Here is a 27,849-nt window from a genome sequence, read left to right as displayed (position 1 = left end):
AGTTATACTAAAACGAAAATCGGATTAGAAATCGCGATCAGAAAAATAACCGCGAAAACCCGACGAAAAAGAAAAACGACGAACAGAATTTTTTTTTAAACGGCACGGAAAACAGGCGGCGGCGAACTTCGGGCGGCGCGCTGCTCCGGCGAGTCGGCGGCGGCGGCTGGCGGCGGCGGCTAGGGTTAGGGTTTCGGGGCTGGCGGCTGGGCTCTCTCTCTCGGGCCGGGGCGGCGGCTTATAAAGCCTCGGCCGGCGGTGTCCTGGCCGAGTACGGCCCAAAGTCGGTTCCGCGTTTTTTTAAATAATTCCGCTCGGAATAAAAATAAAAAGAAATACTAAACGGATTCCAAAAATCACGAAATAAATTTTCCCGCGTTCCTAAAATCAAGACCGATAAAGTGAACATTTATCTGGGCCCAAACTACAACTTTGAAAAACGCGCATTTTTCCTAAATTCAAATAAAATACCCAAAAACTCCGAAATAAATCTTATTTGATTTTTTATTAAATCATCAATATTTCTATATTTTGGGAAAGTCATTTTATTCCCTCTCTCATATTTTTGTAATAGAAATAATTAATGATAAAATAAATAAAATCAAATGATCATGTTTACAAAATTTGAGGAAAACTCAAATATGTAAATAACGAAATCCCCAACTCTCTCCGTGGGTCCTTGAGTTGCTTAGGATTTTCTAGGATCAAAACCAAAAGCAAAATAAAATATGATATGCATGATGACCTAATGTATAACATTCCAAATTGTAAATTTGGGATGTTACAAACCTACCCCCCTTAAGATGAATCTCGCCCTCGAGATTCGGGTTGGCTAGAAAATAGGTGAGGGTGGTCTTTGAGCAAATCTTCCTCTCGCTCCTAGGTGGCTTCATCCTCCGTGTGGTGGCTCTACTGAACTTTGCAAAACTTGATAACCTTGCTGCGAGTGACTCGGCTGGCAAACTCAATAATCTTGACTGGTTTCTCCTCATAGGTCAAATTGTTGTCCAACTGAATTGCTTCTAATGGTACTGTGTCTCTCAAAGGTATGTCAGCCATCTCCGCGTGACACTTCTTCAACTGAGAAACGTGAAACACATCATGAACTCCTGTCAATCCTTCTGGCAATTCCAACTTGTAGGCCACTTCTCCCATACGCTCCAAAACTCGGTATGGCCCTACAAATCGTGGCGCTAACTTCCCCTTAACTCCAAAGCGCTTAATCCCTCGAAGTGGTGATACTCGAAGATAAGCTCTGTCTCCGACTTCGTAAACTGTCTCCTTGCGTTTAGAATCTGCGTAGCTCTTCTGCCTGGACTGGGCTACCTTGAGCCTATCGTGAATCAACGTCACCTTCTGTTCAGACTCTTTAATCAGATCTGGTCCAAACAACTGGCAGTCTCCAACTTCGTCCCATGACAACGGTGTCCTGCACCTCCTTCCGTACAAAGCTTCGAAAGGGGCCATCTTCAAACTGGTCTGATAGCTATTATTGTAAGAGAACTCTGCATATGGCAAATTATCGTCCCAACTAGATCCATAATCTAGCGCACAAGCTCTCAGCATATCCTCCAAAATCTGATTGACTCTCTCGGTCTGTCCATCTGTCTGCGGATGAAAAGCTGTACTAAATTCTAGCCTAGTACCCAAAGTCTCATGCAACTGCTTCCAGAACTTTGAGGTAAACTGGGTTCCTCTATCTGATACGATACTCCTCGGAACTCCATGCAGACATACGATCCTGGTCATGTATATCTTTGCCAACTTAGCACTGGTGTAAGTGGTCTTTACTGGGATGAAATGAGCTACTTTCGTCAATCGATCGACTACAACCCAAATCGAGTCATAGCCTGAACGAGTCCTGGGCAATCCCGTGATAAAATCCATGCCTAGCTTATCCCACTTCCATTCGGGTATCGGCAATGGTTGCAACAATTCTGCTGGCTTCTGATGCTCTGCCTTTACTCTCTGACATACGTCACAAACTGCTACATACTCCGCAATATCCTTCTTCATTCCGGTCCACCAGAAAATATCCTTCAAATCCAAATACATCTTGGTATTTCCTGGGTGAATCGAATACGGTGAATCATGTGCCTCTTGCAAAATCAACTTCCTGATCTCCGGGTTGTTGGGTACATAAACACGGTCTTCAAACCACAGGGTGTCGTGCTCATCCTCTCAAAATCCCTTAGCTTTTCCGTTGCTCAGTTTCTCCTTTATAGCGGCAATCCCTTTGTCCGTTTTCTGAGCTTCCCTGATTCTGTCCATCAAAGTTGACTGAATTTCTAGTGCTGCTACATAGCCTCTCGGAACTATTTCCACACATAGTTCAAAACGAAGATTTTCTGCTAACTCCTTGGGTATTTCTCCCGTTATTAACGTATTGACATGGCTCTTGCGGCTTAATGCATCAGCTACTACATTAGCCTTCCCGAGATGATAATGCAATTTCATATCATAATCCTTGATAAGCTCCAACCATCTCCTTTGTCTGAGATTCAACTCCTTCTGTGTGAAAATGTACTTCAAACTCTTATGATCCGTGTACACCTCACAATGATTTCCAATGAGGAAATGTCTCCATGTCTTCAATGCATGCACTACGCCTGCTAACTCCAAATCATGCGTGGCATAATTCAATTCATGAGGCTTCAGTTGTCGTGAAGCATACGAAACAACTCTCCCTTCCTGCATAAGCACTGCTCCAAGTCCTTGACGTGAAGCGTCGCAATACACCTCATAACCCTTGGTTTGGTCTGGCAAAATCAACACTGGTGAGCTCACCAAACGTTTCTTCAACTCCTGGAAACTAGCCTCACACTCCTCAGTCCATTTGAACTTAGTATCCTTCTTCAGCAACTCCGTCATAGGCTTTGCAATCTTTGAGAAATTCTCAATAAATCTCCGGTAGTATCCTGCGAGTCCCAGAAAACTCTGGATCTCTCCAACTGTTGTTGGGGCTTCCCACTTGGTCACGGTTTCAACTTTAGCGGGATCTACTGCTATACCTTCTCCGGATATAACGTATCCGAGGAATCCTACTTCCTTCAACCAAAACTCACATTTGCTGAACTTGGCATATAATTGATGTTCTCTGAGCTTTCCAAGTACCAAACGCAAATGCTCCTTATGCTCCTCTTCATGCTTCGAATAAACCAGGATATCATCAATGAACACTACGACGAACTTATCCAAAAACTCCATAAACACTTTGTTCATCATGTTCATAAAATAGGCAGGCGCGTTAGTCAGGCCAAATGACATAACGGTATACTCATACAGCCCATACCTGGTGGTAAAAGCTGTCTTCGGAATATCCTGTTCTCGAATCTTCAACTGGTGGTATCCTGATCATAAATCGATCTTGGAAAACACTTTAGCTCCTTGCAATCGATCAAACAGATCGTTGATCATTGGTAGTGGGTACTTGTTCTTGATCGTTACTTCGTTCAATCCTCGATAATCAACAACCATCCTTAACGATCCATCCTTCTTCTCCACTAGAAGTACTGGCGATCCCCAAGGCGAAGAACTTGGGCGAATATATCCCTTATCCAGTAACTCCTTAATCTGCTTCTTAATTTCCACCAAGTCCTTTGCTGGCATCCTATATGGTCTCTTCGATATTGGCCCAGTGCCTGGCAAAAGCTCAATCAAAAACTCAATGTCTCTATCCGGTGGCATGCCTGGCAACTCTTCGGAAAATACATCTGGAAAATCCTTTACCATTGGTACTTCCTCCTGCACAACTCCTGTTAGGCAATTTACTTGGGTCCTCTTTGGCACATGCCGGGATACATACTTGATCCTTCTCCCTTCTGGTGTGGTAAGCAAAATTGACTTACTAGCACACTCAATATTCCCTTTATACTTTGATAACCAATCCATGCCTAATATCACATCCAATCCTTGATATTCCAATACTATTAGGTCTGAGGGAAAAACATAGTTACCAATCCTTAATGGTAACCGATCACACCATAGACTAGCCACATATTCTGCTCCGGGCGAGGTTACTAACATGGGTGACCTAAGGGCTTGGGTTGGTAGGTTATACTTATCCACAAATCCCCTTGAGATGTATGAATGCGATGCACCAGTATCAAAAAGAACGAGTGCAGTAAATGACTTAACCAAAAACTTACCTATTACTGCATCAGGCTGAGCTTCAACCTCCTCCACGCTAACGTGGTTCACCTGTCCCCTGTTGAAAGGGTTCGGCTTCTTCCCAGAACTTCCATTGCCATTTTGGCCTTCAGGACATTCATTGGCATAGTGTCCGGTCTTGGAACACTTGAAACAGGTGACTTGGCTTAGGTCCTTCTTGGCTGGGGTTGATGGGGTGTTGCGGTTCTGTCCATTACTTCCTCCATTCCCATTACCATTCTTGGTGCCATTGTGATTGTGCGAGCTACCTACTCCATGGTATGCTGAAAATGTCCTCCCGGTCTAGGGGTAAAACGTGGCTTCTGCTGAGCTCCTGAATTATACTTTCCTTGTCCATATTTCCTCTTGCGGTTCTCAATTTGCTGCTGCTTCCCTTCAATCATAAGAGCACGATCTACCAACTCCTGGTAGTTGTTGAAGGTGGCTACCATCAACTGCATACTCAACTCATCATTCAGTCCTTCCAGGAATTTCTCCTGCTTAGCTGCATCCGTAGCAACGTCATCTGGGGCATAACGTGCTAGCTTACTAAACTCCTCCACATACTGGCCAACTGAACGTCCGCCTTGGCGCGAGTTACGAAACTCCCGCTTCTTCATGGCCATTGCTCCTGCTGAAACATGGGCAGTACGAAAAGCCTGCTGAAACTGGTCCCATGTGACAGTGTCGACTGGGAAGGTGGCTGTGAAATTCTCCCACCAGGATGCTGCGGGTCGTTCTAACTGATGTGCGGCAAACTTCACCTTCTCCGCATCGGTGCATCCTGCTGTGGTTAACTCCCTAGCTATCTTGCAGAGCCAATCATCTGCTACTATCGGCTCGGTGCTACTGGAAAACACCGACGGATTCAGCCTAAGAAAACGGGCTAAATGGTCAACAGATGGTGGTGGTGGGTTGTTGTTGTTGTTCCCCTGATTCTGATTCTGAACTAGCAACTGCATCAAGGTGTTCTGCTGCTGGATCAACTGGGTGAGCTCCGGCGAAAAGGCAAATCCGGGGTCACGTCTCGGAGGCATCTGAGGGTTTAGAAAAGATGAGATATAAGAATAGAGGGGGTCTAAAGAGAAAACACTACCCATATGCTCATGAGGCAAAAGCAAACAATTCACTTCATTCAATCAAACAAAGGCATACAATCAATCTAGCTATCGCAAGAGTGCTCGGACTACTATATTTACATGGTGGACTACTACTACTACTGATGAGGTGGTCTACTAGAAATATTCTACGGTTGTAGACTCCATGATATCTGCTCCTGCTTCATCAACATAATCATCATCACTACTATCTTGTTCCGAGTCGGTGCCGTCAATGATGATGTAGTCTTCCGGGCTAATCTCCTTGGGTTCTTCGTCTTCATCTACTGGTGTCGGGCCTCCCATAAATATTCCAATCTTCTTGATCAGATCGTCATTCTTCTCCACCAATACTTCAATTTCTTCTTCATAATCTTCACGTGTAGCCTTGAGTTCTTCCTCCAGTTCCTTGATTCTAGTCTTAGCCTTCTTCAGATCTATCATGTCGGCGCACATCTGATTCTCCTATCGTCGAATGTGCTGGTTTAACTCCTGGATAAAAGCTGCAATTGATCTATCCTTTCTGGTGCTGATCATCTCCCAGTGTTCATCTCGGCGCCCACAAATCTGGTAGATAGTATCCTTGAGATCCTTGCGGTAGACTTCTCCAATGCGTCCCATGGCGATGTGAGCTGTCATACCCTTTCCTAGACTTCAAGTTGGTGCATCAAAAGAAAACTCTATGGGCTCAGTGACTGGCATGAACGTCCTTCCTGGAACTTGAACTTGTATCATCCAGCGCTCTTCTTCAGGTAAAGTGGCGTTATAGGTTCCCGTGAAGCTTGGTACTCCTATGTTCAGGTATCTAGTGACTTCCTTCAAGTGGCGTCCAAAGGGTGTATCTTCATCTGGTTGTCTGAACTTATTCCTTGCATCCGCCATCCTAAAGAGTAGAAAAGATGAGAAGTCAGAAGAGAAGAGAGTGGGTAGTGATCTAGGTCTCTTAGCTTAGTGATCGTGTCCTACAGTCAGCGTGTGCTCTGATACCATCTCTGTAGCGACCATACCTCAAACAGTCTGATCTCTGTGCTCCGGTGTCATCCCTGGATCAGTAATGCTGACACCACACAGTACTCGGAGGATTTATAGCAGAGTAGTAATCACACACTTATTACATCGAGTGTCTCAAAAGAGAACTTATTACAATAAATATGGCTTAAGGCCATCTAGTGACGATAACAGCGGAAGGCTTGGAAGATAAGTGAGTCCATCAACTCCAACGGCATCACTGAGTATAGGACCACGACCTAAAACTCCTTAATCTTCGTCTGAAAAGTCTGCAACATTAACGTTGCAGCCCGAAAATGGGTCAGCACATGGAATATGCTGGCAAGGTAACACATAGAGAGTAATGGAATGCAACAACTATACTATATGCATATTTGGCTGGTGGAAAGCTCTATGGTTACAGTTTTTGCGTAAAGCCAATTTTTCCCTACTTCAAAGGAATAAATTTAATTACTATCATGGTGGTTGTTAAACATTGAGAATGGTTGACAGCATTCTCAATCCCAATTAAGGTAACATCATTAAAACCCAACAAAATTAACTTTAGAGTTACATGTTGAGATTCACATGATAATCCAAGTACTAGATACTCAAGATGTCCATAACCGGGGACACGGCTAATCATGATTAGTTTATTACACTCTGCAGAGGTTTGCGCACTTTTCCCCACAAGACTCGATCGCCTCCGTTTGTTTTCTCGCACTACCTGGTGTTTGAGAAAACGGATGACCGAGACATAGTCTTTCAGAAGCGCTACCACCTTACGATCGGGTAGACCGTACCACCTACATCCCCTACATCTGCTAGTCTACCACTGTAAGAGTTCGCACAACTTAGTCAACTATGCCAGAGCCCATAATGGCTTGTGGCTGCACACGGAAGTTTCTAGTATGAATAATCTCATGATCCCTTTGAGCCTGGGTGGCGGTCCAAAAGAAAAACAGGCAAGTCCTGGAACCCAGGTGCATCAATCCACCCAGATGTGTATTTAAGTTGCCACCTTAGATAAACCATTAATTATCAATCTCACATCTGTCATGGATTTCACTCACCCAATCCACGTCTACTAGCATAGCATGGCATAATAAGCAAACGTAGAAGTAACTCCCAAAGGTTTGATAATAAACAGGTAATAGGTACTACCTCATCTACTTCCCATCCCACAATTTAATTAGATCCTAATCATGCAATGTGTGAGGATTGATCTAATGCAATAAAACTGGGTTGTAGAAAAAGGTATGATCAAAGTGTTACTTGCCTTGCTGATGATCCGCGAAACCTAGAGATTCAACGTAACAGGCGACGCACTCCGGGTATTCTATCGCAGACAAACAAACAAGCATACAATAAGTACTCATCTAATGCACAGGTAAAACGCAAATAGAAGATCTAACCAGAAAGTTCAACTTAAGAACCCTGGTTGGCAAAAAGAATCAAATCGAACGAAGCAAAAGAAAACAAACGGCGAAACAAACAACTTCGTTCTAGTAATCTGGATCTAAGGCAAATTTTACAGTAGCAAAAACTTGTTTAAGTTGATTATTCGGAAAGAGGGTTTCGAGACGAAACTCCAGGCGCTTGAATCGCCTGATTCCGATAAACGAGCGAAAAGTTATACTAAAACGAAAATCGGATTAGAAATCGCGATCAGAAAAATAACCGCGAAAATCCGACGAAAAAGAAAAACGACGAACAGAATTTTTTTTTAAACGGCACGGAAAACAAGGCGGCGGCGAACCTCGGGCGGCGCGCTGCTCCGGCGAGTCGGCGGCGGCGACTGGCGGCGGCGGCTAGGGTTAGGGTTTCGGGGCTGGCGGCTGGGCTCTCTCTCTCGGGCCGGGGCGGCGGCTTATAAAGCCTCGGCCGGCGGTGTCCTGGCCGAGTACGGCCCAAAGTCGGTTCCGCGTTTTTTTTAAATAATTCCGCTCGGAATAAAAATAAAAAGAAATACTAAACGGACTCCAAAAATCACGAAATAAATTTTCCCGGGTTCCTAAAATCAAGCCCGATAAAGTGAACATTTATCTGGGCCCAAACTACAACTTTGAAAAACGCGCATTTTTCCTAAATTCAAATAAAATACCCAAAAACTCCGAAATAAATCTTATTTGATTTTTTTATTAAATCCTCAATATTTCTATATTTTGGGAAAGTCATTTTATTCCCTCTCTCATATTTTTGTAATAGAAATAATTGATGATAAAATAAATAAAATCAAATGATCCTGTTTACAAAATTTGAGGAAAACTCAAATATGTAAATAACGAAATCCCCAACTCTCTCCGTGGGTCCTTGAGTTGCTTAGGATTTTCTAGGATCAAAACCAAAAGCAAAATAAAATATGATATGCATGATGACCTAATGTATAACATTCCAAATTGTAAATTTGGGATGTTACAATTACTTAATACTCCCTATATGTATGCTTGTTTTTGTGGATCTATAATCCAGTGTGTGGTGAAGCAGCCCACGTTTGCACCTTGTCATCTCCTGTTTTATCTTACTGATGTGGCTGATGATATGAACAACATGCCATGCACATTATCCAAAATAGATACAATGATTTTCTTTGCCCTTCATCTATGCTTGTTATGTTGACATGGTAATCTAGTAGTGTGGTGAAGCTCCCCGCATTATGAACAGTGCCAAATTATGCTATTGATATTTTGAACATACTCTTTATTTTCTAATTTGAAATTGGATAGAATTGACAGAACAGTTATCATCTTTGTTTATAGACGTGCAAAACCTGTCATCTCTCTGCTTTGTTTCAGGGTGATATGCCTGATGGCATGCACAAGTCTGCTGAAGGCTGTGAGACAAACCCAGCATATATTGCAGCAAAGAAGGCAAAACATCTTGAAGATAGTGAGACAACCCCAAAGTCTTGTCTTGATGCAGTGTTCAAGTTACTTGAGACTAACAGGCAGACAAGCTCACAGAATTCGTTGTCTGAATCAGTTCGACTTCTTCAGTCCCAAGTTCTAGCAGAAAGGCATTCTGCAACTCAACTTCGACTTGAAGTCCTATCTCTAAGAAAGATTGCGGAGAACACCAATGAGAACCTCATCGCTAAACAGCTACACCTGGAAGCTATGACCGATATGCTAGGCCGGTCTCACAGCCTTGCTCAGCAGCTTGCGCAGCAGTTCCCCCGCAAGGCTAACCTTTCTTGAACTGTCTTGGAAGTGGCCTCGGTTCAGTATTATTTTGTTACGCTGCAATGGTGCCCAGTTTTTGTAATATGCTTCTTCGTTGCGCTTTATGATCACTGGTGGTGAATTTTGATGCCCAGTGGATGTAATATACCTTAAATCCTTTATTGTGTAGTGTAGGTTTATTCTTAGTTACTATGCCGTAATTTCTTTATTGTATAGAGTAGGTTTGTTCTTAATTCCTACTAGTTACGCAGCAGCCCGAAATGAACCCCGGCCCATGATTGTGCGAATCAAATCACGGGCTTTTAAGAGGTCAAAATTGTCTGGGTCCTTGTTTGGCCCAATCAGATATCGGCTGCGAGCAGGCCGAATGCAAACTGGGCCGTAGTTAGGCCCAACTATATGACGGGTTTTTAACAGGCCGAAATTAATATAGGGCCGAAATGTTAAACGGACCCTTAACAGGCCAAAACTAATATGAGGCAGAATTACTAAGTGGGCCTTTAGCAAGTCGGCTCAAAAGCATAGTGTCCAGTTGATGGGCCGAATCTGATATGGGCCATAATTGAGCCCATAGCCTCTTAAAGGGCCGGACCTGATCTGGGTCGTAATTTGGCCCAGAACGTGGTAGGCTTTTAACGGGCCGGATCTCATATGAGCCACTATTAGACCCGAAGCGTGGCAGGCCATTAATGGACTGGATCAAATATGGGCCAGCATTTGGCCCAAAACATGGCAGCCAGTTAATGGGCCGGCCTACTAGGGTCCTCAAAATCTTGTGGGCCTACAGCTGGGCCGGCCCATTAATGTCGGCAAAATCTCGTGGGCTTTTAGCTAGGCCGGCCCATTATGACCCGCAGGAATCTTGTGGGCCTTTATCTGGGCCGGCCCATTATGGCACAAAAAAATCTTGTGGGCCTTTACCTGGGCCGGCCCATTATGGGCCGCAAAATCTTGTGGGCCTTTAGCTGGGCTAGCCCATTATGGTCCGCAAAATTTTGTGGGCCTTTAGCTGGGCCGGCCCATTATGGTCCGCAAAATCTTATGGGCCTCTAGTTGGGCCGACCCATTTAAACTTGTTGGGTCGTGCCACGTGTCGACGTATCATAGGCGTCTTCTGTCCAGTGAGTGGATGACATCTGTCCCGACGATGAGCCGACACGTATTTCCTCTAGCCAATGATGATTTTACACGTGGAAAATCCCCATTGATCGGGGCTATTGACGGGTTATCGGATCCAAAACCCGACTCGATAGCTTAACGACGTTCTGTTACAGTGGATGTCACGTGTCGGTCACCCTTGACGAAAACACTTCTGTGACGCGCGATTTATCGTCATGAAAGTGGACACTTCCGTGATGATAATTTTGGTAATGTCATGGAACACTTCTATGACAGCACATGTATGACTATCTTGATTCTGTCATAAATTTGTCATGAATGTATATGCATGACAAAAAAAGCGACCTACTGTGACAAACACGTATTATCACGGAAGTGTATTTGTTTTGTAGTGATAGAGGGACTACACCGGCAGGCGCGCCACCGTCATCATGGTGCCCAGACCGAGGAATGGGATCGTGCCTGCGACCGGCGCTGTGTCGCTGTATCGGGCCTTCGTGCACTCTATCTTTCTTTCTCACATTTGAACCTCTTGTACCTCTTCGTTGCCTTTGGTATTCTGTAAGGGCCTCATCTTTAAGGCCGGGCAAGCGCCCTCTGCTCTAAAAAAGTGTTGCATATTGTTAAACTAAATTGTACTGTGTTTTACTGGCAAGTTAAATTAATACAACGGCATTCAGATTATCTTAAACTTCGGCGCTTATTCCGGCGTGTCTGACGGGTCTTCGTGTTGGTCTTCTGCTGCTGGAAGTTGGAGCTGCCGTGCATTGTGTGGCATTGTGTGGCAATGATGACCTGCGTTGGGCGGTCCTGTCGTGAAGATCTTCATCGGCGTGAGTTTTTGCATATATCCTTTCAGATCTCGTCATCAGAATCGGAGCTGCCGGTCCTCTACGCGATGAGTCGACTGTTTGGTATGGGCCGACGTGAGCTTCGCGAAGCCACTACGGCGAGGCCATCTTCGGTGGTTGTTCTTTGGTGAAGTCGGAGTTGTTGGCTTGAGGAGGAGTGATGACGTTGACCGTGATGGACAACCTTGACGACGGCTCTCTCTTTGGTGGTGTGTGTGCGGCTTGTGTTGGTAGCCACGTTGGCCGTGTGTTCCCTCGAGGCTGTCGTGTTCCATGATGGCCGGCGAGGGTGTTTGTGCTGGTTTTCCGCTAGTTAACCAGGATTCTTTTCTTCTTTGTTAATTTTTGCCTCCGTTTCAAAAAAATATGAAAGATAAAGCACTTGATGGATTCAGAATCTGTTTGTGAGGTTTATAAAGAAAAGATTTAATAGTCAATGGATGCATCGGTATTTTGTAGTGACAGCCATTAGTATAGTAGTATAATAACACCCCAAACTTCTAGCTAGTAAAATAAGAGAACAACCCATTACTTCCAGGCAATACATTCAGAACACAAAAATTGTGCCATAGAGTTCACAAAGTGTCCGACCAATATAATTCACACAAAGAGCCAAGCAATTGCAACAACCAGCAAAGATAGCTGCTGCTTTTTCTAATTTTTCATAAGCATATCAAACAAAACACGCGGGCAGCTAGCAGGTCAATGCATGCACAAGCACACACACAACCTGCCGAGCTGTTTCTTGGTTCAGTTCAGATACATGGGAAACACTCTCAAACAAGTCACACACTCAGAAGCAACATAGGCAGCTGTAACCACACAGACACACACGCATAGCAAGCATTCATCAAAGCCACACACAATAATACAGTTTGGTGGATGCACGCAGGCATCCACAGTAAAAAGCCGCTCCAGTCTCAAACGACACGCACACGCACCGTCCAGGTCTGTTTAAGCAGGCACAAACCTGTCCGTCTCTTATTTGAAATCCAGAATATAATAAAAGGTGAGAGCCACCATAAGCTCATACCTAATAAGTCTAATACCAATCCAAGCAGGCACACAAAGCAAACCAAACGCATGATCCAACAGCAGAGCAGAAACGTCCATCACCTCCACATTGAGATGGAGGAACACCACAGTGCAGAGTTCACCTAGGCGATGAGAAACAAGATGGTCAGTAACTGAATGCAATCAGGAGCAATGACAGATGGACTCAGAAGTCATTTTCATATATAATTAGTACTACCTGAGGACGGAGACCCTGGGCAGCTTCTCCTTGTAGTACCGCGAGTGGACTGGCGCCTCAAAGTGGTCAGGGCGGTGACCGGCATCCCACTCTAGAGCGTCCCACACGTCCTTCTTGATCTCGACCGTCGGCTTCTTCTCGCCTTGGCCACGGGCACCCACGGATGGCAGCCGGCGCAGGCTCCAGCATCCCTTGACCTTGAGGCTCTTGAGCGCAGGGGCCACCATCTTGACCTCGCATATGTTCTGCAGCTTCGGGAGGTCATGCAGGTGGATGGTTGTCAGCTTCGGGAATAGTACACCGTGGGTAGTTATTAAGTGAGGGTATGTTTCGTCCAGTATGAAGACGTGGCTGAGGTTGCCGCAGTGAATGATGTGGAGGGTCTCCAAGCTGGGGAAGTAGGAGACCCACAGAGGGAGCACAAACTGGAGGCTGGGGCATGAACGCAGCTGAAGGTGCTGTAAATTTTCAAAGGATCCAATCACATCATATCGATTAATGCGTGAACCTTTACGCAAAATCGAGCGGGCCATCAGGAGATCTGACACCCACAAGTTCTCCAATGCAGTAAATGCGAATGAATTCTCAGGGAAGACAGTATCCACTTTTGGGCACCTCTCCAAGCAACACCACCTAAGCTTGCCCCACCAACGGCCTTGTGGCACAATAGCACGTACCGAGACATCATGCACTTGCAGGGATTCCACATAATTTGCCATCATGCCTAGTGCTCCGCCAAGTTCCCTCTCCACGTAGAAGCTCCCTTCAGCAATCTCTACATGTCGATCAGACTTTGTACTCGGAGGTTGTGGAAAGGCCTGCATTGGGGCAGCACCAACCATCCCAAGGACATCACTATACTGGTCTGTTGGAATAAGATGTGGACTCTCTTGATCACTGGTGCCAATCATATCATTGCTAGTTGCTTCAAATTGAATAACCCCATCATACACAGGTGAGGAGGTGAGGTGGATATTAAAATGAACATTTTCTATATAATTAGAAATCAGATTCCGCAAGGAGCGACCAAGCCTCGCATCCACAACAATAGCATGGATCTGCAGCCCAGAAGGTTTGTTTTTGCTGATAGATGGCCGAGGACACACAATTCCATCTCGCGTGTCTACGCACATCAACTCCAGGTCAGAAACACTCTGGTGCAAAAAGGTTATTGCACGAAGGTGCTTGCATCCTATTAGAAACAGTCGTTTGAGACTTGGTATTTGCACCACCATAGTCTTGAAGTCAAGTATCTTGATTGGTGTTCCAGAGAGGTCCAGTTCCACTAGGTTGGGTAGCCCACACAAGTACAAATTCTCCAACTGTGTGCAGCCTACTAAGGAGATCTTGGATATTCTGACATCCTTATTATCTGTTGTCCTGGATGGACGAAATTGTTCCAGAGGTAGCTCAACAGTTTGTGTCCATTGAGCAGCTGCCCCATACCCATTAAAGCTAAAGGATTCGAGGGAAGGAGGAAGCCCACCAACGCTTTCCAGTTCATCACAACCATCAAGTACAAGCATCCGGAGGCTACCTGCCTTTGATAAGCTTGTTGGAAGAATCTTCATGTCACAATTGCCAGACAAGTCAAGTATTTCCATACCTTTCTTATCCATGAAGTAGTTATCGACATCCTCTGAGGTCTTCCATTGACATGTCGGTTTGATTATTCGGAGCCTCTGGAGGTTAGGTAACCGCCCTTGTAGCTCAGCGGTGTATTGCCAGCCCCTGACTCCCTCTATATTTAACTCTCTGATATTTTTCATGAGGTTTAACATTTCCTTGGATAAGATTTCATTCCAATCGGTGTAACGCAGGTCCAACACCCACAAGCTATTCAGACATAACCAAACTGCATGATTCTCTCCTCCAATAGTTTCGTCATCTGTACAGTGGTCCAGTCCAAGGAATCTTAGGCTACGACACTTCAGGAAAGAAGGTGAAGCAAAACTAAAGGAACAACAATAGAGAACCAGCACACCGAGCTTGCTGCAATGATCAAAAAATCCATCTGGTAAAGCTGTTGGGTGTTTGGATATTTCAAATGCCAAGAAGAAAGATGATGCCGTTGCAGGTATTGTTTTCATAGCATGTACTTCTGCATCTCTTGACGTGACCGAAATCCAACGGTATGGGCCTTCTTCATAGACATCATCATCTTTGATTACTAGAAAACGAGGCTCCAATTGTTTCATAGACTTTGTAAGAACATCCTGAAGCAGAGAAGCATCACACTTCCAATTTATCTCTCGATACAATGCATTACTAATATCCCTTGCTTTGTCCCCTTGTATGATTGCATCGCATATCCAATAGTTGGAAGCATGAGATACCCAACCAAATTTACTGACATTGTGGAAATTATAGTGCAGGAATAACTCATAAAGACAACAACCTCCAATAATTGCTTGGTCAATGTCCAGAATACATGTATTGCAAGGAACTACGGTAGCAGCTTCTTGATGTAGCAGTCCAAGAAACTGAAAGCTTCTCAAGTCTTTGATAGAGCAATGACAGAAAACCTGAGTATATCTTAGCTTTTTTGCTACCTCAGAACGGTCCTGGTGCATGGTCAGACAGCTTCTGCTGAAGGTCCATAACATCACGTTGTTGCCATATCTTGTTAGAGGAATACCCATGAGACCTACATCAACCTCGTTATCACTCCCATTAAGAAAAATCATCATAAATTTGACATCCCTCAGGGTTCGATCAATCACTTGACTAACACTATATATCTCATGCCTCAGGCTTTCATCATGTCCCTGAAAATCGTCATCTTCATCTTGCTTATCTAAAATAGTCATTACAGAGCGATCAAGTTGCAATTCCTGTGCAATTGCCCTCTGCACTCCTCTTCTATTTTTCCACTTTGAGCAATCTACAAAGATTATTTTGTCAAAGCATAGTTCCGGAGTGGTTCTCCTAGATGGAAGCACTGCAGCTACTGATGTAAGAACAGCGGATGCTCCAAATCCATTCCAACCATCAAAACATATGACCCTCCAGTAATACTCGAACTGAATAACATCGAATATTTTTTCTGTGGCGACGTCAACATCATCCGCATAGAACGGCTGTAATAAAACACGTCAATAAGTTAAAACGCCTTTGGTAGCTGCAACACTAACTTAACATATACCAATAATGCTTCTCTGAACAAGCGAACTTGTTGGAATAATCTAGATTAGATGCTTAGTCGAGGTGGATTTGGACTGTGTTGTCCGCGTCCGAGTGCGACAGGCATTGTTTTCCGTGTTCCGTACGGGTGTCGTGGTCTTAGTTGAGTAGGAGTGGTTTCAGTGTGGAAGTCCTGGTCGATTAGGCACTAGTTGTACGTGTGTATGTGTGTATATATGTTGAGGAACGTTGCAGAAAACAAAAAATTTCCTACTCGTTTCACCAAGATCCATCTAGGAGTTCATATAGCAACGAGTGATTAGATGCATCTACATACCTTGTAGATCGCGAGCGGAAGCGTTCAAAGAACGGGGATGATGTAGTCGAACATGACGTGATTCAAATCACCGATGATCAAGCACCGAACGGACGGTGCCTCCGCGTTCAACACACGTACGGAACGGATGACGTCTCCTCCTTTCTTGATCCAGCAAGGGGGGAAGAGAGGTTGATGAAGATCCAGCAGCACGACGGCGTGGTGGTGGATGCAGGGCGTCACAGTAGCAGGGCTTCGCCTATACTACGAGAGAGAGACGTAACGGGGAGAGAGGAAGCACCAAAGGCTGAGGTATGAAATCCCTCCTCTCCCCCACTATATATAGGAGGGCCAAGGGGGGGTGGTGCGCAGCCTAGGAGATCCAATCTCCTAGGTGCGGCGGCCAGGGGAGGGTTTCCCTCCCCCCCAAGGCACCTCGGGGTGCCTTCCACCACTTGGACTCCTCCGTGGTGGAAACCCTAGGCGCATGGGCCTAGTAGGGCTGGTGCCCTTGGCCCATGAAGGCCAAGGCGCACCCCCTACAGCCCATGTGGCCCCCCGGGACAGGTGGCCCCACCCGGTGGGCCCCCGGGACCCCTCCGGTGGTCCCGGTACAATACCGATAACCCCGAAACTTGTCCCGATGGCCGAAACAGCACTTCCTATATATAATTCTTTACCTCCGGACTATTCCGGAACTCCTCGTGACGTCCGGGATCTCATCCGGGACTCCGAACAACATTCGGGTTACTGCATATTCATATCTTCATAACCCTAGCGTCACCGAACCTTAAGTGTGTAGACCCTACGGGTTCGGGAGACAAGCAGACATGACCGAGACGACTCTCCGGTCAATAACCAACAGCGGGATCTGGATACCCATGATGGCTCCCACATGCTCCACGATGATCTCATCGGATGAACCACGATGTCGAGGATTAATCAACCCCATATACAATTCCCTTTGTCAATCGGTATGTTACTTGCCCGAGACTCGATCGTCGGTATCCCAATACCTTGTTCAATCTCGTTACCGGCAAGTCACTTTACTCGTACCGTAATGCATGATCCCGTGATCAACCACTTGGTCACCTTGAGCTCATAATGATGATGCATTACCGAGTGGGCCCAGTGATACCTCTCCGTTATCCAGAGTGACAAATCCCAGTCTCGATCCGTGTCAACCCAACAGACACTTTCGGAGATACCTGTAATGCACCTTTATAGTCACCCAGTTACGTTGTGACGTTTGATACACCCAAAGCACTCCTACGGTATCCGGGAGTTACACGATCTCATGGTCAAAGGAAAAGATACTTGACATTGGAAAAGCTCTAGCAAACGAACTACACGATCTTTGTGCTATGCTTAGGATTGGGTCTTGTCCATCACATCATTCTCCTAATGATGTGATCCCGTTATCAATGACATTCAATGTCCATAGCCAGGAAATCATGACTATCTGTTGATCAACGAGCTAGTCAACTAGAGGCTTACTAGGGACATATTATGGTCTATGTATTCACACGTGTATTACGATTTCCGGATAATACAGTTATAGCATGAATAAAGACAATTATCATGAACAAAGAAATATAATAATAATGCTTTTATTATTGCCTCTAGGGCATATTTCCAACAGTCTCCCACTTGCACTAGAGTCAATAATCTAGTTACATTGTGATGAATCGAACACCCATGGAATTCTGGTGTTGATCATGTTTTGCCCTAGGGAGAGGTTTAGTCAACGGATCTGCTATATTCAGGTCCGTATGTACTTTACAAATCTCTATGTCTCCATCTTGAACATTTTCACGAATGGAGTTGAAGCGACGCTTGATGTGCCTTGTCTTCTTGTGAAACCTGGGCTCCTTTGCAAGTGCAATAGCTCCAGTGTTGTCACAAAAGAGTTTGATTGGCCCCGACGCATTGGGTATGACTCCTAAGTCGGTGATGAACTCCTTCACCCATATAGCTTCATGTGCTGCCTCCGAGGCTGCCATGTACTCCGCTTCACATGTAGATCCCGCCACGACGCTCTGTTTGCAGCTGCACCAGCTCACTGCTCCACCATTCAACATATACACGTATCCGGTTTGTGACTTAGAGTCATCTAGATCTGTGTCGAAGCTAGCGTCGACGTAACCCTTTACGACGAGCTCTTCGTCACCTCCATAAACGAGAAACATTTCCTTAGTCCTTTTCAGGTACTTCAGGATATTCTTGACCGCTGTCCAGTGTTCCTTGCCGGGATTACTTTGGTACCTTCCTACCAAACTTACGGCAAGGTTTACATCAGGTCTGGTACACAGCATGGCATACATAATAGAACCTATGGCTGAGGCATAGGGGATGATACTCATCTCTTCTATCTCTTCTGCCGTGGTCGGGCATTGAGCTGAGCTCAATTTCATACCTTGCAAAACAGGCAAGAACCCTTTCTTGGACTGATCCATTTTGAACTTCTTCAAAATCTTATCAAGGTATGTGCTTTGTGAAAGACCTATGAGGCGTCTTGATCTATCTCTGTAGATCTTGATGCCTAATATATAAGCAGCTTCTCCAAGGTCCTTCATTAAAAAACTTTTATTCAAGTAGGCCTTGATGCTGTCCAAGAGTTCTATATCATTTCCCATCAAAAGTATGTCATCTACATATAGTATGAGAAATGCTACAGAGCTCCCACTCACTTTCTTGTAAACGCAGGCTTCTCCATAAGTCTGCGTAAACCCAAACGCTTTGATCATCTCATCAAAGCGAATGTTCCAACTCCGAGATGCTTGCACCAGCCCATAAATCGAGCGTTGGAGCTTGCACACCTTGTTAGCATTCTTAGGATCGACAAAACCTTCCGGCTGCATCATATACAATTCTTCCTTAAGGAAACCATTAAGGAATGCCGTTTTGACGTCCATTTGCCATATTTCATAATCATAGAATGCGGCAATCGCTAACATGATTCAGACGGACTTCAGCTTCGCTACCGGTGAGAAAGTCTCATCGTAGTCAATCCCTTGAACTTGTCGATAACCCTTAGCGACAAGCCTAGCTTTATAGATGGTCACATTACCATCCGCGTCTGTCTTCTTCTTGAAGATCCATTTATTTTCTATGGCTCGCCGTTCAACGGGCAAGTCAGTCAAAGTCCATACTTTGTTTTCATGCATGGATCCTATCTCGGATTTCATGGCTTCTAGCCATTTGTCGGAATCCGGGCCTGCCATCGCTTCTTCATAGTTCGAAGGTTCACTGTTGTCTAACAACATGATTTCCAAGACAGGGTTGCCGTACCACTCTGGTGCGGAACGTGTCCTTGTGGACCTTCGAATTTCAGTAGGAGCTTGATCAGAAGTATCTTGATCATCATCAATAACTTCCTCTCTAGTCGGTGCAGGCGCCTCAGGAACATTTTCTTGGGTTGCGCCATTTACCGGTTCAAGAGGTAACACTTCATCAAGTTCTACTTTCCTCCCACTTACTTCTTTCGAGAGAAACTCTTTCTCTAGAAAGAATCCATTCCTGGCAACAAAGATCTTGCCTTCGGATCTGAGGTAGAAGGTATACCCATAAGTTTCTTTAGGGTATCCTATGAAGACGCATTTTTCCGACTTGGGTTCGAGCTTTTCAGGTTGAAGTTTCTTGACATAAGCATCGCATCCCCAAACTTTTAGAAATGACAGCTTAGGTTTCTTCCCAAACCATAATTCATACGGTGTCGTCTCAACGGATTTCGACGGAGCCCTATTTAAAGTGAATGCGGCAGTCTCTAAAGCATAGCCCCAAAAAGATAACGGTAAATCGGTAAGAGACATCATAGATCGCACCATATCTAATAGAGTGCGATTACGACGTTCGGACACACCATTACGCTGAGGTGTTCCAGGCGGCGTGAGTTGTGAAACTATTCCACATTTTCTTAGGTGTGTGCCAAACTCGTGACTCAAGTATTCTCCTCCACGATCTGATCGTAGAAACTTGATTTTCCTGTCACGTTGATTCTCAACTTCACTCTGAAATTCCTTAAACTTTTCAAAGGTTTCCGACTTGTGTTTCATTAAGTAGACATATCCATATCTACTCAAGTCATCAGTGAGGGTGAGAACATAACGATAGCCACCGCGAGCCTCAACACTCATTGGACCGCACACATCAGTATGTATGATTTCCAATAAGTTGGTTGCTCGCTCCATTGTTCCTGAGAACGGAGTCTTGGTCATTTTTCCCATGAGGCATGGTTCGCACGTGTCAAATGATTCATAATCAAGAGACTCTAAAAGTCCATCTGCATGGAGCTTCTTCATGCGTTTGACACCTATGTGACCAAGGCGGCAGTGCCACAAGTATGTGGGACTATCATTATCAACCTTACATCTTTTGGTACTCGCACTATGAACATGTGTAGTAATACGCTCGAGATTCATTAAGAATAAACCATTGACTATCGGAGCATGACCATAAAACATATCTCTCATATAAATAGAACAACCATTATTCTCGGATTTAAATGAGTAGCCATCTCGTATTAAACGAGATCCTGATAGAATGTTCATGCTCAATATAGGCACTAAATAACAATTATTGAGGTTTATCACTAATCCCGTAGGTAAACGTAGAGGTAGCGTGCCGACGGCGATCACATCAACCTTGGAACCATTCCCGACGCGCATCGTCACCTCGTCCTTTTCCAGTTTTCGTTTATTCCGCAGCTCCTGCGGTGAGTTACAAATATGAGCAACAGCACCGGTATCAAATACCCAGGAGTTACTACGAGTACTGGTAAGGTACACATCAATCACATGTATATCAAATATACCTTTGGTGTTGCCGGCCTTCTTATCCGCTAAGTATTTGGGGCAGTTCCGCTTCCAGTGACCCTTCCCTTTGCAATAAAAGCACTCTGTCTCAGGCTTGGGTCCATTCTTTGACTTCTTCCCGACAGCTTGCTTGCCGGGCGCAGCAACTTCCTTGCCGTCCTTCTTGAAGTTCTTTTTACCCTTGCCCTTCTTGAACTTAGTGGTTTTATTCATCATCAACACTTGATGTTCCTTCTTGACTTCTACCTCTGCTGATTTCAACATAGCAAATACTTCAAGAATGGTCTTTACCATCCCCTGCATATTGAAATTCATCACAAAGCTCTTGTAGCTTGGTGGAAGCGACTGGAGGATTCTGTCAATGACCGCGTCATCCGGGAGATTAACTCCCAGCTGAGTCAAGCGGTTATGTAACCCAGACATAGTGAGTATGTGCTCACTGACAGAACTATTTTCCTCCATCTTACAGCTAAAGAACTTATCGGAGACTTCATATCTCTCGATCCGGGCATGAGCTTGAAAAACCATTTTTAGCTCTTCGAACATCTCATATGCTCCATGTCTCTCAAAACGCTTTTGGAGCCCCGGTTCTAAGCTGTAAAGCATGCCGCACTGAACGAGGGAGTAATCATCAGTACGTGTCTGCCAAGCGTTCATAGCGTCTTGGTTTTGTGGGACGGGTGGATCACCTAGCGGTGCTTGTAGGACATAATCTTTCTTGGCAGCTATGAGGATGATCCTCAGGTTCCGGACCCAGTCCGTATAGTTGCTGCCATCGTCTTTCAGCTTGGTTTTCTCTAGGAACGCGTTGAAATTGAATACAACGTTGGCCATTTGATCTACAGGACATATTGTAAAGATTTTAGACTAAGTTCATGATAATTAAGTTCATCTAATCAAATTATTAATGAACTCCCACTCAGATTAGACATCCCTCTAGTCATCTAAGTGTTACACGATCCAAGTCAACTAATCCGTGTCCGATTAACACGTGAGACGGACTAGTCATCGTCGGTAAACATCTCCATGTTGATCGTATCTTCCATACGACTCGTGTTCGACCTTTCGGTCTCTGTGTTCCGAGGCCATGTCTTCACATGCTTAGGCTCGTCAAGTTAACCCTAAGTGTTTTTGCATGTGTAAAACTTCTTACACCCGTTATATGTGAACGAAAGGATCTATCACACCCGATTAACACGTGGTGCTTCGAAGCGACGAACTGTAGCAACGGTGCACAGTTAGGGGAGAACACTTCTTGAAATTGTTGTAAGGGATCATCTTATTTACTACCGTCGTTTTAAGTAAACAAGATGCAAAACATGATAAACATCACATGTAATCAAATAATAATAGTGACATGATATGGCTAATATCACATAGCTCCTTTGATCTCCATCTTGGGGCTCCATGATCGTCCTTGTAGATCGTCATACTCATCGACATGTAAGTCGTGATTCCTTGTACAAGAACATGATCAATCTCATACATCACATATATCATTCATCACATCCTTTTGGCCATATCACATCACATAGCATACCCTGCAAAAACAAGTTAGATGTCCTCTAATTGTTGTTTGCATGTTTTACGTGGCTGCTATGGGTTTCTAGCAAGAACGTTTCTTACCTACGCAATGACCACAACGTGATATGCCAATTGCTATTTACCCTTCATAAGGACCCTCTTCATCGAATCCGATCCGACTAAAGTAGGAGAGACAGACACCCGCTAGCCACCTTATGCAACTAGTGCATGTCAGTCGGTGGAACCTGTCTCACGTAAGAGTACGTGTAAGGTCGGTCCGGGCCGCTTCATCCCACGATGCCGCCGAATCAAGATAAGACTAGTAACGGCAAGCATATTGAACAAAATCAACGCCCACAACTACTTTGTGTTCTACTCGTGCAAGAGAACTACACATAGACCTAGCTCATGATGCCACTGTTGGGGAACGTTGCAGAAAACAAAAATTTTCCTACTCGTTTCACCAAGATCCATCTAGGAGTTCATCTAGCAACGAGTGATTAGATGCATCTACATACCTTGTAGATCGCGAGCGGAAGCGTTCAAAGAACGGGGATGATGTAGTCGAACATGACGTGATTCAAATCACCGATGATCAAGCACCGAACGGACGGTGCCTCCGCGTTCAACACACGTACGGAACGGATGACGTCTCCTCCTTTCTTGATCCAGCAAGGGGGGAAGAGAGGTTGATGAAGATCCAGCAGCACGACGGCGTGGTGGTGGATGCAGGGCGTCACAGTAGCAGGGCTTCGCCTATACTACGAGAGAGAGACGTAACGGGGAGAGAGGAAGCACCAAAGGCTGAGGTATGAAATCCCTCCTCTCCCCCACTATATATAGGAGGGCCAAGGGGGGGTGGTGCGCAGTCTAGGAGATCCAATCTCCTAGGTGCGGCGGCCAGGGGAGGGTTTCCCTCCCCCCCAAGGCACCTCGGGGTGCCTTCCACCACTTGGACTCCTCCGTGGTGGAAACCCTAGGCGCATGGGCCTAGTAGGGCTGGTGCCCTTGGCCCATGAAGGCCAAGGCGCACCCCCTACAGCCCATGTGGCCCCCCGGGACAGGTGGCCCCACCCGGTGGGCCCCCGGGACCCCTCCGGTGGTCCCGGTACAATACCGATAACCCCGAAACTTGTCCCGATGGCCGAAACAGCACTTCCTATATATAATTCTTTACCTCCGGACTATTCCGGAACTCCTCGTGACGTCCGGGATCTCATCCGGGACTCCGAACAACATTCGGGTTACTGCATATTCATATCTTCATAACCCTAGCGTCACCGAACCTTAAGTGTGTAGACCCTACGGGTTCGGGAGACAAGCAGACATGACCGAGACGACTCTCCGGTCAATAACCAACAGCGGGATCTGGATACCCATGATGGCTCCCACATGCTCCACGATGATCTCATCGGATGAACCACGATGTCGAGGATTAATCAACCCCATATACAATTCCCTTTGTCAATCGGTATGTTACTTGCCCGAGACTCGATCGTCGGTATCCCAATACCTTGTTCAATCTCGTTACCGGCAAGTCACTTTACTCGTACCGTAATGCATGATCCCGTGATCAACCACTTGGTCACCTTGAGCTCATAATGATGATGCATTACCGAGTGGGCCCAGTGATACGTCTCCGTTATCCAGAGTGACAAATCCCAGTCTCGATCCGTGTCAACCCAACAGACACTTTCGGAGATACCTGTAATGCACCTTTATAGTCACCCAGTTATGTTGTGACGTTTGATACACCCAAAGCACTCCTACGGTATCCGGGAGTTACACGATCTCATGGTCAAAGGAAAAGATATTTGACATTGGAAAAGCTCTAGCAAACGAACTACACGATCTTTGCGCTATGCTTAGGATTGGGTCTTGTCCATCACATCATTCTCCTAATGATGTGATCCCGTTATCAATGACATTCAATGTCCATAGCCAGGAAATCATGACTATCTGTTGATCAACGAGCTAGTCAACTAGAGGCTTATTAGGGACATATTATGGTCTATGTATTCACACGTGTATTACGATTTCCGGATAATACAGTTATAGCATGAATAAAGACAATTATCATGAACAAAGAAATATAATAATAATGCTTTTATTATTGCCTCTAGGGCATATTTTCAACAATATAAACACTTGAGTGTGGCGTTAGTTTGCAGCAGGTTGTGAGCTTTGAGGAATCTATATCTATATCTATACCAATATAAAAAGACCCAAAAGGGCAGATTCAATTAATCCCACCCATCAAATCATGTCAATCCAACGATCTGGACTGCTTCAATGTCGAGCGCTCAACGCGTTTAGCGTGCAGTTAATTTCATGCTAAATATAGTGCTAATCACATATTAACACACAAATAATATCCTACATAATATCCTCATGCACTTAACATACTTCCAAATTAACGTGCATTGCACGTTTTTTGAACACAATACAAACGCAAGCGCTCATTTAAATTAACGTGCATTGTAGGTACACATTGACTAGTAAATAGAAAGAAAAGAAAGGCACCAGACATGCCTTTGGCCTAAGATTTTCCCGGGTGCTGTGTTCCGCGTGAGCATGTGTTTATGTTCTTGGATCAAATCCAACAGAGTTGGTATTACAACACTCATTTGAGTCGCATCTAGTCTACTCCACGATTAATTGTTTACGGCATCCAGTCTACCTATTGGATATATAAGACGACATTAGCGTCTATGGTTAGCTGAGTTTTAGTTTTTTTTACGTAGTCTGTGGATCTGTCATGTTTCCTTATCTTGTTGGCATTTGCCTTTAAACAAAGTAACTTTTGTGTGATGCGCCGCATGCATGCAGGAGCTAAACTTGTAAGCTCAGATAAACAACCAAATTAACTTCACCAATTTCTTTTTTTTTCAATATACTCCCTCCGTTTTTAAATATAAGATACTTTAGCTTTTCTCTATTTTCTCAGATTCATATGCATCTAGACACACTTCAGTGTGTATATTCACTCATTTTAATCCGTATGTAGTCTATATTAATTGCAATATCTAAGACATCTTATAATTAGAAACGGAGAGATTGCCACCAGAAACAACAAAACCAACCAAGGGATATGAGATCAGTAGTCCTGCTGCATCACTCCACGAGGAAAAAAAACTAATCAAATTTGTACCAAGATCCTTTTGGCATATACGCCTCTAGGCAGATGAGTGAGATTTTGTATGACTGCTATTTAAAATTCATAGTGTAATACCAAGCGCTTCTAGCTAGCTAGCTGTATATAGTTGGGTTCACATGCCAAAGCCATCTCACAATCGAGAATGCCCCTTGCAATCAGTGAGAAAGCAACATATGTACACTTACGGTGTGCTGAGATCCAAACTCCTGCTTAATTTTTTTTATTTTGTTTTTTGGAAAAGGAGGTTAAAACCCCTGGCCTCTGCATCAATCGATGCATACTGAACATAGTTCTGACAAGAACATACATCAAGCCACCTGAAGCAACCACTCACACCTACAAATTCGATAATGTAGAGTGCTCTCACTCCCCATATCTAAAACCAGTGTCACCGCCTGTATGAAAGGTCTGTCATGCGTAGCGCCCACCGAACAGGCATGACACATCATAGCACCCGTCGGCCAGGCATGACTTGACATCTCCACCAAAGCTCCGTGCAAGGCGAAGCCACTCCACCTCCTACCTCAGTCTTCTAGTGCTGCTCCACAAACGATGCTCCCAAGGGAGAAACGACGCCGCAGTGCCGCCATCGTCTGATCTAGAAGACCAGATCCTAGGGTTTCCCCCAGAGCAGCACGAGTGGGTCGACAGTAGTTACACGACAATGCCTTCATCAAGGTAACGATGCAGAACACCGTCGTTGCTGCCGTCGGCTCGGTTTTCACCGGCAACTATGTCTCCCCGACTCGCGGCCGGGACTAGATTGTGTGTTGTCGAACCCCAATTTTTCTTCTAGTGGGCATGCCAGAGCCATTTCACAATCTACTATGCCATGCAAGTAGTGAGAAAATCGTACACGTGCTCTAGCTAGCTAGCTAAATTAGTCGTGCATGATTTGGGGTTGATGTAAGAGCAATGGTAGAGGTAACCATGAAAGTTTCAGGAGAATAATTCCCAGCTAAAAGAGAACCATGCATATGCATATACTAGTTTGTGAACGTAAAAGGCACAAGGGTATTACCCACTCCTCAAGATCACTACTCATGATGAATTCCTCCAACGAATATCAAGAGAGATATCCAGCAGCAGATTTAATCAATCATGAACTGATGAGTACTACCATGATGAATTCCTCCATTCAAGACCAAGAAAGAGACAAAAGCAGCTGCAAAACTTAATAAATCTTGGCACCACCTACAAACACAACAACAAGCACAACATGTTAGTTTTGTGCTTCACCATTGTTAACCAGTACCTGTAGTCAAGTACATATACACACACATTTTCTTCTGGTAGAATAATTCAGACGGCATGAAGAAAGAGCCAGAAATGTAACTGTGTTGCTAGCTAGTATGTACGTATCTCTACACACAGCAGGCGAGTGAAGCTCGACAGGCAGCAGACAGTTTCTCAATATCTACTCTCGTGCAAGTAGAAGCAACGAAACCCGGTTTCTCAAAAAGAAGCAGCAAAACCAACGAGCATCACTATACGCCCTGCATGCATTCCAGAAGAAAAACTAAATAAATTCTGTCCAAGACCCTACCCAGTGAGAATCTAGTATGACGGTTAATGTTTTACATATTACATGATGTTCGTAGGTGGAGTTTTTTCGGATAAAAATGTGGTGTAATTCATTTAAGAGTGAAGCGATTATATGCATGTTTAGAAAACTAGCTAGGTGTGAGGATGCATTTTCCGATTCCCCGGGATGATGATCCACCGCCTCTTGAGTGAAAACTGTGTGCGCGCGTGTGTGTACTGCTCTAGCTAGTGAGAAAACCGTAAATGCACAAGAGTGCTTACCTCGTATCCAACAGAACTCATGATGTTCACAAGACCAAGAAAGAAAAGCAGCAGCAAAGTTAATCCATAATCAACTGATGAGGACCGGACTAATGATCAATTCCTCTGTCCAAGACCAGCCAAGAGACGAATGCAGCTGTGTAACTTAACAAATCTTCAAATGACCAGAAGAAGTACTCAGGAACCAGGAATCAGAAGATGGATCCCTCCGTTGAACACCATGAGGGAGAATCAGCTGCAAGTTCGATCAATCTAACCCATCGGCACCACCTACAGAGTAGAAACCATGGTTTTCACTTTCAGTGGGATTTCGATGAAATTCACTGAATTTCATTAATTTCAGCAGACACTGAAATATTACGTTTCGGCCAAAATATTTCAACAATTTCAGTAGTACACATAATTTCAAATGTTTTCCAAAATATTTTTCAAATATTTTTTAAATTTCAATTGAATTCAAGTGAATATTTCA

At 44.7% G+C, this 27,849-nt stretch overlaps 1 protein-coding gene across 1 annotated transcript; it reads right to left on the bottom strand.

The window, feature by feature from the left end:
• Window positions 1-12,633: 12,633 nt before the first annotated feature.
• On the bottom strand, window positions 12,634-15,342 carry LOC125542207 (uncharacterized). The gene has a single exon (XM_087516395.1). It carries the CDS (start codon window positions 15,325-15,327, stop codon window positions 12,634-12,636), a length of 2,694 nt encoding a protein of 897 aa, XP_087372521.1. The 5' UTR covers window positions 15,328-15,342.
• Window positions 15,343-27,849: the final 12,507 nt, after the last annotated feature.

The sequence above is a fragment of the Triticum urartu genome, chromosome 3A, assembly GCF_056163025.1.
Source record: "Triticum urartu cultivar PI428250 chromosome 3A, HENAU_Tu73, whole genome shotgun sequence".
NCBI classification, from domain to species: Eukaryota; Viridiplantae; Streptophyta; class Magnoliopsida; order Poales; family Poaceae; genus Triticum; species Triticum urartu.
This window is presented reverse-complemented; position numbering and strand designations above follow the sequence as displayed.

Coding starts and splice junctions, on each gene's coding strand:
- LOC125542207 (XM_087516395.1), bottom strand. CDS start 15,327: ATGATGATTTTTCTTAATGGGAGTGATAACGAGGTTGATGTAGGTCTC.